This window comes from Hevea brasiliensis, chromosome 15 (genome assembly GCF_030052815.1).
Source record: "Hevea brasiliensis isolate MT/VB/25A 57/8 chromosome 15, ASM3005281v1, whole genome shotgun sequence".
In the NCBI taxonomy this organism is placed as follows: domain Eukaryota; kingdom Viridiplantae; phylum Streptophyta; class Magnoliopsida; order Malpighiales; family Euphorbiaceae; genus Hevea; species Hevea brasiliensis.
In genome coordinates this window covers 70,727,861-70,743,186 of record NC_079507.1, presented here as the reverse complement: position 1 = coordinate 70,743,186, position 15,326 = coordinate 70,727,861, and the positions used below count along the sequence as shown (strand labels likewise).

The following is a 15,326-nucleotide window of genomic DNA, read 5'->3' as shown; positions in this document are numbered from 1 at the left end:
ATTTTTAAAATTTTTTGTAAAATAAAATAAATAAGGAAGTAATTAAAAATTTTATTAAAATCTATATTTTTCTAGAGGGATGATTTTGAAAGCGATTTAAAAAAAAAAAAAAAAGAAACTGAGATAGACATAAAGCCAAATATTTGAGTATCCGAAAGCAACTCAATGCTTCCATAAAAAAAGGTCACCCAATGAATTTCTAGTTTTTACAAAATTCACTGTAAATAATATTTACTAAAACATATTATATATTAAGTTAAAAAAAAAGTTACTTTTATATTTTTTTGAAAGTATATAGTCACTTTTTTTTAATTATGTTTCAAAATATATAAATGTCTTAATATCAATTATGAGTGCTTGGATTCTTATTAGGAATGATTTTTTCTTTTTTATTAAAATTCAAGATAATAGTTTGTTGATTGTGGACATATTATATACTGTTTTACCGTTTATAGTTTATTTTTATTGTAATATTTGCAAATTTCATACATTAAATTTTAATTTGTGTTCGAATTGGACATCTTACAATGTTAGAGATATACTTATGTTAGAAGATATTAATTTTTTATTTATATATTTTAATAAAAATAGAAAAAATATTCTTCATAATAATAATAATAAAAGAAAAAGAAATTAGCATCGCACGGACATAAATTTTGTGTCCCCGTTTTACGGAAGCGCTGTGCGTTTCTCCTTTTTTTTTTTTTTTTTTTTTTAAGCTTCTCAGAGGTGCCTGGTATAGAATTATAGCGGAAAAACTGTCTGTTTCCCCTGTTCCAAAATTTTCTTGGGAAAATGACGGAAAATTCCGAACTATGATCGTTTTCATGTTGTGGAAATGAGGGGATCCTTTTGGGTGGACGAATCTAATCCCCCATCTACCTCCAGCTCGCATCCTCGCATTCATCCTCACCCTCCCTCTTCGCGCCGTCACAGGTCTCCTCTCTAAATATCTCCCGATTTGAATCAAATTCTTGACGTTCTGTTAGTTTCCAACCGATTTTTCACTCTCTTTTTTTTTGACGTGCGATTTATTTACAATTTTTTATTTTTGTTATTTGATAACAATTAAATTGCATGTCCCGATTTTGCTTTTGATAATTCGATCTTTAATTTTGCCAGTGGTAATAATGTGTTTCGACTGCTGGCACTAAGAGAGGTTTGCCCTCGAGCAAAGCATGCCTCGAAAAATTGGTTGGGTGAATCCTCCGATCAGCGTCTGGATTCCCTTGAGCTTTTTTCTGAATCAGCCCGAGATGCCAGGCGCGCTCTCGTTTCATGGTAACTTTGTGGAAACTTTATAGTAGTTTCCTTGTTGTCTTTCTTTGGGAATTGTTTATTATCTCTTTTAGGTAATCGTTTGAATTTCGAATTTGTTTTAATTAGGGCGGAGGCAGAATCTTTGCTGCATTTATCAGCCAAGTATTGTCCGCTGTTGCCTCCTCCAAGATCAACCATAGCTGCAGCCTTCAGTTCTGATGGGAAGGCCCTTGCTTCTACGCAGTGAGTTCCTTTTCTTTGTCTTTATTTTCCATATGTCAAGAGGTTATGCATGAGAATTAGTTGAGATAAGTTTATGCTTTGATTTGTTTTCTCTTCCAAACTGCTTTTTGTGTCTGTTTGTGCAGTGGAGATCATACTGTAAAGATTATTGATTGCCGAACTGGGAAATGCTTAAAGGTCTTGAGTGGTCATCGGAGGACACCTTGGGTAGTAAGTAGTATTACCTGCACTTTTTTCAACTTTTTCATGTTATTGCATTTTCTAATATCCCAGATTGTAAATGTTTTGACCATGCCAATCGCATCAGAACTCCTGCTTTGGAATTGGATCAGACAGTTGCTGGCATGATGTTTACTTTTTTATGGCCTGTTGCAATGCATAAATTGAATAGTTTCCACTTTCCAGTGAATTTTCTGTTATTGATTAGTCTTACCTTTTGCATATAAATGCACCTGTTCTTCGGGTGTGCCTTTTATTTTGAAGCGTTTCTTTCTATCTTATGTCTCAGTTGATCTTTTGCAGGTTAGATTTCATCCTTTATGCCCAGAAATACTAGCAAGCGGAAGTTTGGATCATGAAGTTCGTCTGTGGAATGCAAATGCTGCAGAGTGTATAGGATCTCGTGACTTCTGTAACCACTTATCTAGATTTCTTGTCTTTCTGTAAACAATGTTGTTAAGGTTTAATGGTCAATGTAATTACTCAAGTTCATTTTTTCACCTTGCAGACCGTCCAATTGCTTCTATTGCTTTTCATGCTCATGGGGAGCTTCTTGCTGTAGCTTCTGGTCACAAGGTGGGGATTATTTTCCTTTTCAAACCTTTTTTTTTGGTCTTTTTGTTCACTTGCATCTTGATGGTCTTGCATTGGAATGTTTTTGGTGTTAGCTATACATATGGCAATATAACAATAGAGGGGAGACATCCTCACCAGCTATTGTGCTGAAGACACGTCGTTCACTTCGTGCTGTGCATTTTCACCCACATGGTGCTCCATTTCTCTTAACAGCAGAGGTGAAATCTCTTTATTGCTTCAAATTACGATTGGCTCTTTTCTACCATGTTGTATATGTAATATTTTGCTAATTATGAGTTATGAGTTAGTTTACAATGTTTTACATCTAATATTTCACTGTTTTGTAGGTAAATGACCTCGATTCATCTGATTCCTCAATGACGCTCGCAACTTCTCCAGGGTATCTGCGCTATCCTCCTCCTACTGTATATTTGGCAGATGCTCATTCTGATGGCCGCCTTGGCTTAGTGGATGAACTGCCTTTAATGTCCTTGCCCTTCCTTATACAGCCTTCATTTTCTAGAGATGTTGGTAGAATACCTCTGCAGCAAAATGATGGAGATGTTGGTTCAAGTCGTGTGCAACAAAGACTTGATCCTTTCACTTCCGTGCGGCTTCTGACATATTCAACTCCATCAGGCCAGTATGAACTTCTGCTGTCTCCGATTGAACCTAATAGCTCATCTCCTGTACCAGAAGAAACTCGGACTGATTCTTTAATGGGTGACATTGATAACGAAGCTCCTCAATTCGCAATGGATATTGTTGAGACAGCAGAAGTGCAGACTGTAGAGAGAAATAATTCCACCTTACCCTTTGGTGATAGACTGTACTGGGAAGTTCCTTTTTTGCATGGGTGGTTAGTTGGCCAGAGCCAAACGGCGCGCCACACAATGGGTTCACTTAGTGGCTTGGCTCATGAAAATTTAAGAGCATTTGGTGGAACAGAAAATCATGCTTCATCCCCTGTAATTCCAATCAGTATTGGCCAATCTAGGGGCAGTGAGAGATCTGGTCTGCATTATCGATCTTCTCGATCCCAAACATCAGCAACTGGGTCTGGTGTTGGTAGCATGGGACGTAGTGAAAATGATGCTCTGCCTGTTGCTAGCAGAATCCACTCTGAATTTGCTACCTCTTTGGCTGCAGCTGCTGCCGAAGAATTACCTTGCACTGTCAAGTTAAGAATTTGGCCATATGATGTAAAAGATCCCTTTGCCCCTCTTGATGCCAAGCGATGTCGCCTAACCATACCACATGCTGTACTTTGCAGGTATAGCCCTTCTGTTCTGTTAAATTCTTTGCAATGTGCAATTTGAGTCCTTTTAAATTGCTATTGGCTTATCTTTATATGATTCATGATTTCATCATCTGAACTTAGTTTCATATGAAGAAACATAGTCAAGATTAAAACAATTGCCATCCATGTTTCTAGTAACATGTTAGAATGTGTTTGCAGTGAAATGGGTGCTCATTTTTCACCTTGTGGGAGATTTTTAGCAGCTTGTGTTGCATGTTTGCTTCCTCATCCGGAAGCTGAGCCTGGCTTACAAGGCCAGGTGCTTCATGATAATGCCGGGGCTGCGACATCCCCAACACGACATCCAATTTCAGCCCATCAAGTTATGTATGAGCTTCGGATATATTCCCTTGAGGAGGCAACGTAATACTTAAACATCTTACAAATCTGAATTCTTTGCTCTATATATTTCTTTGTTTTATTCTTATGAAATATTATATGTAAATTTAGGTTTGGCTTGGTGCTTGCATCCCGGGCTATAAGAGCTGCTCACTGTTTGACTTCAATTCAGGTCAGTTAGTTTTTGAAGATCAGCCTTTTATTAAGATTAGGGGACTAAACAAGAAGTCTACCATACATGGCTCTTTCTGTGTTTGTGTGAGTGTGTTTTCTTTCTTTTTTTTCCCCCACTTTTGTCTTCAAATTTTTAGATGTTTGTGGAATTATATAATAATTAATTACTGTATAGTTATGGTGCCATGGGATATCTAATGGAATAGTTGTTCAACACTGCAAGTGTTGATTGAATTTCACCAACAGTATTCTGTAATTGGTGTGATACTCCACTGAATGCTCTGTGTTTCTTATAAAGGATCCTTTGTTATCATATTCTGTTTCACTTGGTTTCTTATTTTTTGGTACTTGGACTTGGGAAATAGTATACTTTTGGGGGTTGGACTCTTGTATTTTCCAAAATTTTCATATATTTTCCACTACTCTGAAATGCTAATTTTTATGAACTAATATCTGAATATACTTAACTGACATGGATGCATTTTGGTAAATTGAAGAGTTGAAGTAACTGCTGTCTTAAATGATTACTGTGATTGTCCTGCTCCTACTATTAGTTAATGGATAATCTTTCCTACCATTTTTCCAACAGTTATGATAAGGGTACTACGTAATATTACCAAACCAGTAATGAACAAATGAATGGGCTTCTTGCCCAAATGGGGAGATGGGGAGACAAGACCAAAAGAAAGATGCACTTTTGGAATGTTTCCATTTTCCACCTTGGTTAAAAGGCCCTCTTGAGTGGTCTTTCTATCAGATTCCATGGTCTTGTGTGCTCTCATTTCTACTTCTTTTCTGGTGGCTTAGAGACCATGAAAATGTATTTGCTATACCACTCTGGAGTCAATAGTTCTAACATATGATATGAGACTATCAATTAATTTCATCCTCAGCTAGATTCATATGGAAGTTGGAAGTTTGGAAGGGAACCAGTTTTATGGTATTATGGTCCCTGAAACTTAGTGCAACTCTCATGAACAATTGTATATTTGTTGAATATGAATGGAGCCAACCAAGTATTTTATTTTATTTAATTGCAGAAGTTAATTTGGACTTGCTTTTAGATGAAGTGGTTACAGGTTCTTGCATGTTTGAAAGAAGCATAGCATCAATCTAAAGCCTAACTTATGGTACTTTGTTTGGTTTAATAAACTTTAAAATGTTTTTGTATTTTTAGTTTTCTCCCACATCAGAGCACTTACTGCTTGCCTATGGTCGTCGGCACAGTTCACTACTTAAAAGCGTTGTCATTGATAGGGAGACAACAGTACCGATTTACACTATCCTTGAGGTATCATTTCTATCATTGTTATGATCATAATCAAGTTTGGCTACTTTTTGAATGCTGCTTTTGCAGAGAAAAGTGCATTATTAATATTTTTGTTATTTTTATTGTTAAATGCACAGTAAGATGCAGAGTATATGATAAAAGGTAGACTGAACTAGCATCACAGACTTTGACAGTCTAAATGAAGCTTTTTTGGTCTTCAGCTTATTTTTTTTAAAAAGTATCTGTTTGATTGCATGCAAAATTATAAATCAAATTCATGATTTAACAGTTTATATTACATAGTAAAAGGTAACCAAATTGGGAGGGGGAAAAATGATGTTTGTTGCAAAATCTGTGGCATGCATGTCATATGCTCAACCCCACAACACCAGTTAATGCATCAACATGTAAGTGCATCTACCGAATGTATTTGTGGTCACATGTAGAAATTTTTGAAGGAAATAAATATTGCAGTGGTCTTACATTGTGTACAAACACAGAATTAGTAAACTAGGATGTTGACTGTTGGGAAAACAGCAGCACAATTAATAACAGAACCATAGATAATGGCATGCTTGTAAATTTGGGGTTGGCACCTAAGTGTTAGAGGTTATCCAAGATGATTCAGCCATGGAGGACTTTTGAAATATAGCATTGCTGTGTGGTGGGATGGGATATAAAGGCATGGGTATCTAAGTTGAGCCAAATGCTTGTATATGGTTGGAAAGCCCATCTTTGGCATGGATATGGTGTGATTTGGGATGCGTATTTTCTTTCTATAGCCATTAGATTTTCAAATAACCAGTGGCTTTATTTACAAGAGAGGCCCTTTTTTTATGGTACTATTGTGGAAGCATTTTTAAAGGATGATGACCAAGTTCGTAGGAAGCATTGATAAATTGGATATAGATTTGAGATTTATCTTTTTGTCTCATCGCTATATTTGAAATGAATTTACCCTTATCTTCTTTGTTGTTTGATAGTATTTTTATTTTTTTATGAAAAAATTGGAAACAAAATTGTTCTTTTAAGGCCTAGTTCTGTTTTTATTTGTTATTTTTCATTTTTTAATATCTTTGTGTCAGGTCTACCGAGTTTCTGATATGAAACTTGTAAGAGTTCTTCCTAGTGCAGAAGATGAGGTCAATGTTGCATGCTTTCATCCCTCAATTGGAGGTGGGCTTGTTTATGGGACTAAGGTATGCAATTTGCGGATAAATTTTGCTTATTAAGATCCTGCAGTTACTATCTTGAACTTTAAATGTTGGTTATTGCAAAATGCAGGAAGGGAAGCTTAGGATCCTTCAATATGATACTTCTCATGGTACTAATTATACATCCTCTATTCTTGACGAGCGAATGCTAGAGGTAGAAGCAATGACAAATGTATGGTTACTTTCTTACTTCTCATATTAGCTGTATTTACTTTGGTTAATAAAATGGCTATTGTTGGAACAAGTAATTGTTTTTATTACATTGGGAAGCCTAATGGGCTTTGCTGCTTTGGGCACAACCCTCCCCCCTTGCCTAATCTCCATTCTTACTCTTTTTTATATCTACCAATATTTGTGTATTTCTTTGCTTTTGTGCTTTGATTGCTTATGTTACTCTTGTTCTAATGTAGGTCCCAACATACGCTTTAGAATGCTAATCACTAGTGCTCAGGAGCCACATGAGTTATAACACTTAAAACATTGTGAGTTATAACACTTAAATGTTATGTTTCTGACTGAGGAAGAATATATTGCAAGATTCTCCCCACCACCCCTTTTCACCTTTGCATCATTTGGTTTTCGTTATGTCTGCAAAAACTTGTAGTAGTAGACAGTGGCAGATCCACCTTCAAAATGGAAGGGTCAATTGACCCCCCTTTTCATTAAAACATTCCATATGTATACACATATGTTTAAATTGACCTCTCGTAAATTTAATTGTTAAACCTTTTTTTGATAAATATTAAAGTAAATTGCTCATTTGTCATGTTGACCTTAGAAAATTTTTTTTCTAAATCTGCCACTGGTAGTAGATCTGTGAAGTGTTCCTCATTATAATATTGGTGTCCTGGTGCTATATAATATAGGTGCATTATTTGCACTAGTTAAGAGGCTTTTGATCTATTTACTTCTGCAAGCTACTTGTTTCTTAGGTTGGAAAATCTAACTAGTGGCTTTTGATCTATTTACTTCTGCAAGCTACTTGTTTCTTAGGTTGGAAAATCTTTGGATATTTGTTATGTCTAGAAGGATTTGAAATGTTCTTAATTTTGGTAAATGTAATCCATGATGACTGGTTTGATTTTTAGAGAGAGCTGATTATAAACTCTATCAATGATCTCTCACTCACACACACACACACACACACACACACACACACACACACACACAGGGTGAGATGGTCTGTCATAAAATACTGCATTGAGGTGTCGAGTGACTGTTTCAAGCAACCTAGATTTCTTGACCAGCCATTGGACGATTGGTTCAAATTTTGCATAATGAAAAAAGGGCAATTAAAGGGCCTATTGTACAAAATTCTCCCTACTCTATGAGGATTTTAATTATTCATTCATCCATATGAAGTAGTACGTGTGTGGTAAAAGTTAAAATTATTTTACTTTGTACCCGCGTGGTTGAAACAAATTTTCATCGACTAATAATGCTTTCATGCTCCCAGGTGCCTATGATTTTTTTTTCTATGCTTAAGTTGCTGAAAGTGGGCTATACCTCATTTTGATTGTGTTTGAATCGTTGGAATTTGTATTGGAACTGATTATGAATTTATATTTGTATTTTGTGTTTTATAATTATAGAAGCATGTTGTACCATCAGTGAAATGATCAGATCTAGAAATAGGATATTTCGCGGTTATGCAATGGTGGGTGACTATCTTAATTTTATTCCATTTTCCAATTACTTAAATTTACAAGAGCTGACGAATATACCAAGAATTGAATAAAATAATTACTAAAAGTAATCATCAATTTCCCATGTACATGAGAATTGATAGTGGAATAGATTTTTGAATGTTAGTTCAAATTTCAAATTGACAATGGGAGATTAAAAATAAAGCATCCACTGTTAAATGTGAGGAGAAATTATATAATAAAGTAGTTATTTTATATCAGCATTTAATGTGAAATGGCAATGATAATTCAATGGTACTTAGACATTTAGATATATGTAAATGTTGATGGATTATTTATTCGTATTTGGATGTGAATTAGCAATAATCAATTGTTAGGTTCATTGACAGATTAAATATCAAATAATAAGTTTAGTAATTGACAATATATAAATGAATTGGGTAATGTGATTGGATAAGCCTGTAATGGGTTAAGTTGTTCATGAGCTCACCAAGGAGGAAGTACCAACTCTCAGTTATATATATATATATATATATATATATATATATATATATATATATATATATATATATATATATATATATATATATATATTCTGATAATCTTATTTAATATCAGATATAATTTAGATAGAATTTGAACGCTGTAGATATTGAGATTTGTGAATCTATTCTTTTGTTTTTCTCTGTTCTTGATTGTTCATAGAAAATCATGGATATAAACGTATTTTCAAGTGTAAATATTCTCTAATCATGTAATATATAACGATTCAATTTATATATACCGATTATATTTATTTTTGTTAATTTCGTTATTATATGTTTGAATATTGGTCTCGACAAATAAATATTGAATTTGAAACATAAATAGTAGCACCAGAATCTAATCACCAAGAATTTGAAGGAATATCAACAACATTCAATTCAAAACATACTAGAGCTAGAGGGGTAAGTTCTAGACTATTATATTCCTTCTCATGTTTCCTCTTAAGCTTAAAACGGTCCTCCAATTTATAGTTAGGCTTCTTGCAATAGTTACACTTGCCTTTGAAGGGCTTCTTCTTAATTGTTAAATTATGATCATGTTGTTATATATAGAAATTAAATCGTTATAGATTACATTATTAGAGAATATGTGTATCTGAAAATACGTTTGTATCCATGATTTTCTATGAACAATCAAGAACAGAGAAATTGAAGGAAAATGGTAGGTTCACAACTCTTAATATCCGCAGCGTTCAAATTCTATCTGAATTCTATGTAATATTAAATGGGGTTATCAGAATATATATATGATTGAGAGTTGGGACATCTTCCTTAGTGGGCTTAAGGACAGCCTTACACATTATAGGCTTGCCTAATCACATGATTCAATCCATTTAGATATTACCGATTACTAAACTTATTATTTGATATCATTATTTAATCTGTCAATGAGCCTAACAATTGATTATTGCTAATCCACATCCAGATACAAATAAATAATTCAACAATCTCCCACTTGGATAACAGTAATTAATTTATTAAATTAAAAGAACATATTAATAAAATACAAAACAATATCCAATAATAAGTAAGCAATTTAATCTATAAAATCCAATTAATGAAACGGCAAATAAAATAACATTGAATCCAATATGAAAAATAATATTATATATATGTGCTAATAAAATCTCAAAAAACAAAAATTGAATTTAAATGAAATATGTGACAAGATATGTCCAAAAACAATGGTCTAAGCATTTCATACAAATGTCAACCCAAATGTAATATAAAACAGACTCCCACTAAACCAAAGCATCATCAAAAGTCTTCACTAAACTCATATGCGCAACATGCTTCTGAAAAATACTAATGGGCAAAACTTTGGTTAACGGATCCGCAATCATTCGGTCTGTTGTAATATGTTCAATCCGAATCTGTGATTTATGAATCTTCTCTCGAACAAACTAGAATTTGACATCAAAATGTTTAGTTTGACTAGAATTCTGTGATTTTGAGAGAAGCAAACAGCATGAGCATTGTCGCAATAAATGGTCAAGGGCCTTGAGATGCTCTCAACAACAAGAATACTAGAAATCAATTTCTTTAACCAAATAGCTTGACAAGTAACCTCATAACAAGCAACATACTTTGCTTCCATAGTGGAGGTAGCCGTAAGTGTCTGTTTGGCACTCTTCCAAGAAATAGCTCCTCCAGACATCATAAAGATTTAATCAGAAGTAGATTTTCTATCATCTACACAGCCTGCAAAGTCAGAATCAGAGTATCCAATGACTTTCAGATTGTCAGATCTTTTATAAGTCAACATATAATTCTTAGTACCCTGCAAATATCTCATAAATTTCTTTGCAGCTTTCCAGTGACTCCATCCAGGATTACTCAAGTATCTACCAAGGAAACTAATAGCAAATGCTATATCAGGACGAGTACATACTTGAGCATACATCAAACTCTCAATAGCACAACTATATGGAATCTTTTCCATTTCAGTCCTTTCCTTGTCATCCTGAGGACACTGAGCTTTAGAGAGTTTCTCGCCTGACAAAACAGGTGCAACAGAAAAGGAGCAAGTGTGCATGTTAAATCTCTTAAGAACTCGTTCAATATAAGTTCCTTGAGACAAACTTAATATGCCTCGAGACCTATCACTGTGAATCTAAATACCCAGAACATATGTGGCCTCACCAAGACTTTCATGTCAAAATGACTAGAAAGCATGTATTTTGTCTCATTTGAGAGATTGATGCTATTATTGGCAAGAAGAATGTCATTAACATACAACACTAGAATAATGAAATGGCTCTCACTCACCTTCTAAAAGATGCATTGATGTGAAGCATTCTCCTCAAAACCAAGAGAAATCAAAACTTGATCAAACTTCAGATACCATTGTCTAGAAGCCTATTTCAACTCGAAAATGGATCTTTTCAACTTGCACACTAAGTGTTCTTTACCAGCTTCTATGAAACTATTAGGTTAAACCATATACACTTCTTCATACAAGTCTCCATTTAAGAAAGCTGTTTTAACATCCATCTAGTGGAGTTCTAAGTCATAATGAGCAACTAAAGCCATAACCATATGAAAGGTATCTTTATGGGACACTGGGGAAAATGTCTCTGTATAATCTATACCTTCCATCTGATTATAACCTTTTGCTACTAATCTAGCCTTATACCTTTCTATTTCACCTTTGACTCCTTATTTGGTCTTAAAGACTCATCATTTACAACCCACAGCTTTACAAACATCTAGTAATTCAACAAGATCCCAGACTTGATTGTGATACATAGAAGATAGTTTATCCTGCATGGTTCTCATCCATTCTGAAGAATTAGGACCACATATAGCCTCTTGATGAGAAATGGGATCAGAAATATTAGCACCATCAAATTTGTGTTCCTGTAAATAGACCACATAATCATTTGATATTACAGGTCTACGAATCCTTTGAGATCTCCTCAAAAGTACAACTTCATCAACTGTATCAGGCCCCTCATTATCTACAACTGGTGGTTCTAAATTGACATCAATAGGATTCTGAACTTCATCATTGCCCTCAGGAGGATTAAAATCTACTGAGGAAGGCAGCAAAGGCATAGGAAAGACAACAGTCTCATCTCTAAGATCAACAACACGAGGCATTTGACTCCCATTATCCATCTCATCCTGAAAATAAATAGCACGATTTGTGTCACACCTTACCCCTCTATAAGGCATAACATGATCCCGTAGTATACCTAATGAATTACCGACTTCGTCTACCGATAACCCATTAAATATACCATAGGGGATTTTTAAACAATTTTCTTACTTTTTGAAAGTGGTGATTACTTCTAGCAAGTATTAAAAACATTTAATTGAAATTTAAAAGTTAGGTAAAATTTTTGACTATTTTTATTTTTTCGTAAATTTTGAAAAAATTTCGGCAGAGTGCCGGCAGTAATTGAGAAAAATAAAAAATTTGTACCTGTAGAAAACACTTCCAATTTATGCACTTCACTAAAATCAACTACCATCATAACTCAAATCATCACAATTTTTCCCAACTCCACAATTTAAGTCAATTTTAAACTCAATTATTTTTAAAAAAAATGCTAAATAAATTCATTCACAATTCATTAAAAAAAATTAATTTACATACATCAGTTTAAATTTAGAGCAGAAAATCCAAAATAATATTATTACAATTTTTGTACAACTGCTCAAGACCAGTTTACAAAATATACATACAGTCAATTACATCAAAATGAATATGTACAGGGTATAATGTAATACCCGACAAAAATCTCAAGGCAGTACAATACTTCTTAGCAGCTCACTCAGCTGCTCTACTAGTCTTCCTACCTGAGACAATAATAAAAAGCTATCGCTGAGTACAATGACTCAGTGGTGCACAACATAACATAACTACTAATTTATGTATAATTTAAATCACAATTATCCAAATATGGTGCTGAAAATGGAAAACAGATACAAAACACAATTTACAGTTTTAAATGAAATATTTTTTTTTTATTACTTCAGAAATAGCAAAACCAATTTTATAAAAACACACAGTCATATCATGCCATCAATATAGTGTTCATCTCAATAGCCAGAGGCTTATGAGGCATACCAAGGCTAGCTAGCTCAAATTATGGGTACCCATTCAAATTTCTTCATCTATTGGCACACACCTCAACACTTCAGCCAGAGAGGGAATTCAAAACTATTTTCTCCCACTAATCATGCTAGTGAGGCATTTAGATATATGGTCATGACACTGTGATTTCAAAACTATCTTAACAATTTTCTAAACATTTATTTGCAATTCATCACATACCACTAAATTTTCTAACAATTTAGGTCAAAAGCATATTGTTTCATTAAATCATAATTTCCAATACAAATAAGTCACAATTTATTCATTCAAACAATTTGCCAAAGAAAATTTACAGAAAAATTCTATGTTGTGCACAAATCTCGTGCGAGTCGCCTCTAGGCCTTGACTCGGTGATTTTTTTCCTTTTTCAGTAGCCTTTTCAACTGAAACACACAATTTACAGTGTTTCAGTATCATAATATACAACAATTCCAATAAATAAATTCACATTTACTTAATTCTAGCCCTAATATGCTTAAAGTAATATTCTTTAAAATTTGCATTTCGGGGTTACTATTCATGGCACTATTCAAGTCAAAATATTGACTTTTTCATACTTAATAGGTACGTGAATTTCAATTACACCCACATACCACATTTTGATTACCTAATTTGTTGGTTTTGATTGCCCCTTTAATTTCTAAGTCTTCTAAGGATAATTTCAATTTTTCAGTTTTTGTGCCATGTTTTGCATGTTCCATTGGTTAAGTTGCTGTGGGAATTTGGCTAAGTGTTCTTCATCAAAGTTGTTCATTATTGTTTTATCTTTAATTCTCTTTTTGAATCACTCCATTTGAAGTTTTGTAGCCCAAGATATGACCATTTTACTAAGGCTGGCTGGATTGGTTTTTAACCCAAAATTCTGGGCTTGTTTAAATTTTGACAATTTCGGATAACTAAATTTGGGTGGCAAAATGACTTAGTTATGGGCATAATTTGAGTTTGTGTTCTTCATAAAAGTTGTAGTGCTATGTCATACCTTTCCAATGCTATAAAAATCAGGTCATTTGGACCTGTCTAGCCCAAGTTATAGCTAAATGAATAAACACTGTTCATTTGGTCATTTTGGTACAGTGGTAGTGCACAACACTCAGGTTTGACCTAATTATTTACTATGTTAATGTCATTTTCTGGACATGGTTCCTAAATGAAAAATGTGCCATTATGTGTTTATTTTCATTCCTAATTGGCCTCACACCAATTGGGTTGGTAAAGTTTCAGTTTTGGTCCCTCAAAGGGACCTAAACTGCCAGATTAGGAACCCTAACCAATCCGAATTGCATTAAGTTTCTACCAATTGAAACACATCACAATTGGTCCCAAGTGACCATTTCTAACCTCAATTAAGGTTATTTGTATCACTTGATCATTTCCTCCAATTTTTCTCCTAATTTCTACACTCAAGAACTCTAATTTACACAATTCTTTTAATTAATGAAATTAAAGTGTATAACTTACTTCTACATACTTAATTAAGACTAATTACATGTTTAATTTTCATAAACAACATTAAAATCCTAAGGGACTAGGCTGGTCGAATTTTATGTAAGTGTAGATATACATGAATTTGTTTCCTTTTTCTTCAATTTCCAAATTATTTTAACTATATCAACATGAATTGAAATAGAAATTTAAGAGAATATTCACTAACCTTTTCTTTGAATTCTCAATCCTCAAATCTCTCCACTATCCTTCCCAATTCCTTCTTAAATCTTCTTGTCAACTTGTAATAACAAGGTTTTAGTGGAGAATTTGGGGGATTTATGGCTAATTTGAGGGTTTAGAGAGCTTGAAAATCAAGCTTCCATAGAGGAAAATTAGAAAAAGAAAGTGAGGAGAGGGTGGACGGCAAGTAAATGAAAAATAAGACCCATTTTTTTTCTTTTATTTTGTTATTTATCTCATTTTTTACTTGGTCAAATTTTTAAATAATTAAAAATTATTATGATGTCATGGTGATGAAAGTGACGTGATGTCATTATTCCTTTTTCTTTTCTTTTTCTTTTTCCTAAATTTTTTCATAGTTCTTTAATTTAATTTTCTATTCTGAAATTTTCATTTCTCCGATTTTATTGGATAGTTAGGTCAGGAGTCACCTCTAGGAGTGAATTGACCAATTTGGCCCTCGCCAGTTTGACCCGGTTTGCAAGTAATTCAATATTTCTTCCGGATCTCTGACCTAATTATTTGACCTACTTATCGACTCTTTTTCGTGATTTTCTCTTTTCTACTAGTTTCGCAATAGTCCTTAGGACCGCGGCGTCATATTTTTTTATTCAGAATTAGGGTTACGATGGCCTTCGCAGTCACTTCCCGAGAAGGTCACCCATCGCTGTGACTCTCGGCTCATTTAACCTTTTATGTTCTGTTTTTCTTATTTATACTTAACTATCTGGCAATCACTAATTATTTGCATTTAGTGCTTATCTAGGTGTCTT

The 15,326-nt window shown here is 33.8% G+C and overlaps 2 protein-coding genes across 6 annotated transcripts; one reads left to right on the top strand and one right to left on the bottom strand.

Annotated features, from left to right (window-relative positions):
• The first annotated feature begins 648 nt into the window (after positions 1-648).
• LOC110632200 (uncharacterized) lies at positions 649-8,205 on the top strand. Of its 5 annotated transcripts, XM_058135977.1 has the most exons (16): positions 688-936; positions 1,123-1,281; positions 1,387-1,503; positions 1,629-1,713; positions 2,026-2,134; positions 2,231-2,298; positions 2,391-2,516; positions 2,646-2,698; positions 2,822-3,571; positions 3,758-3,961; positions 4,049-4,109; positions 5,289-5,402; positions 6,467-6,580; positions 6,666-6,767; positions 7,006-7,077; positions 8,052-8,205. In XM_058135977.1, exons 1-15 carry the CDS (start codon positions 839-841, stop codon positions 7,030-7,032), a joined length of 2,187 nt encoding a protein of 728 aa, XP_057991960.1. In that variant the 5' UTR covers positions 688-838; the 3' UTR covers positions 7,033-7,077; positions 8,052-8,205. The 5 variants fall into 5 exon arrangements, 4 of the variants coding, with proteins under 4 accessions (XP_057991959.1, XP_021636025.2, XP_057991960.1 ...); XM_058135976.1 differs by having other exon boundaries at positions 649-936; positions 2,646-3,571; XR_009144095.1 differs by lacking the exon at positions 8,052-8,205 and adding an exon at positions 7,589-7,986 and having other exon boundaries at positions 685-936; positions 2,646-3,571; positions 7,006-7,527.
• Positions 8,206-10,452: 2,247 nt separating this feature from the next.
• On the bottom strand, positions 10,453-11,906 carry LOC131174120 (uncharacterized). Its single transcript, XM_058137189.1, has 2 exons — positions 11,481-11,906; positions 10,453-10,899 (listed from the first exon to the last, which is right to left on the bottom strand). The coding sequence occupies exons 1-2, from the start codon at positions 11,904-11,906 to the stop codon at positions 10,453-10,455; spliced, it is 873 nt and encodes a 290-aa protein (XP_057993172.1).
• Between the last annotated feature and the right edge of the window lie 3,420 nt (positions 11,907-15,326).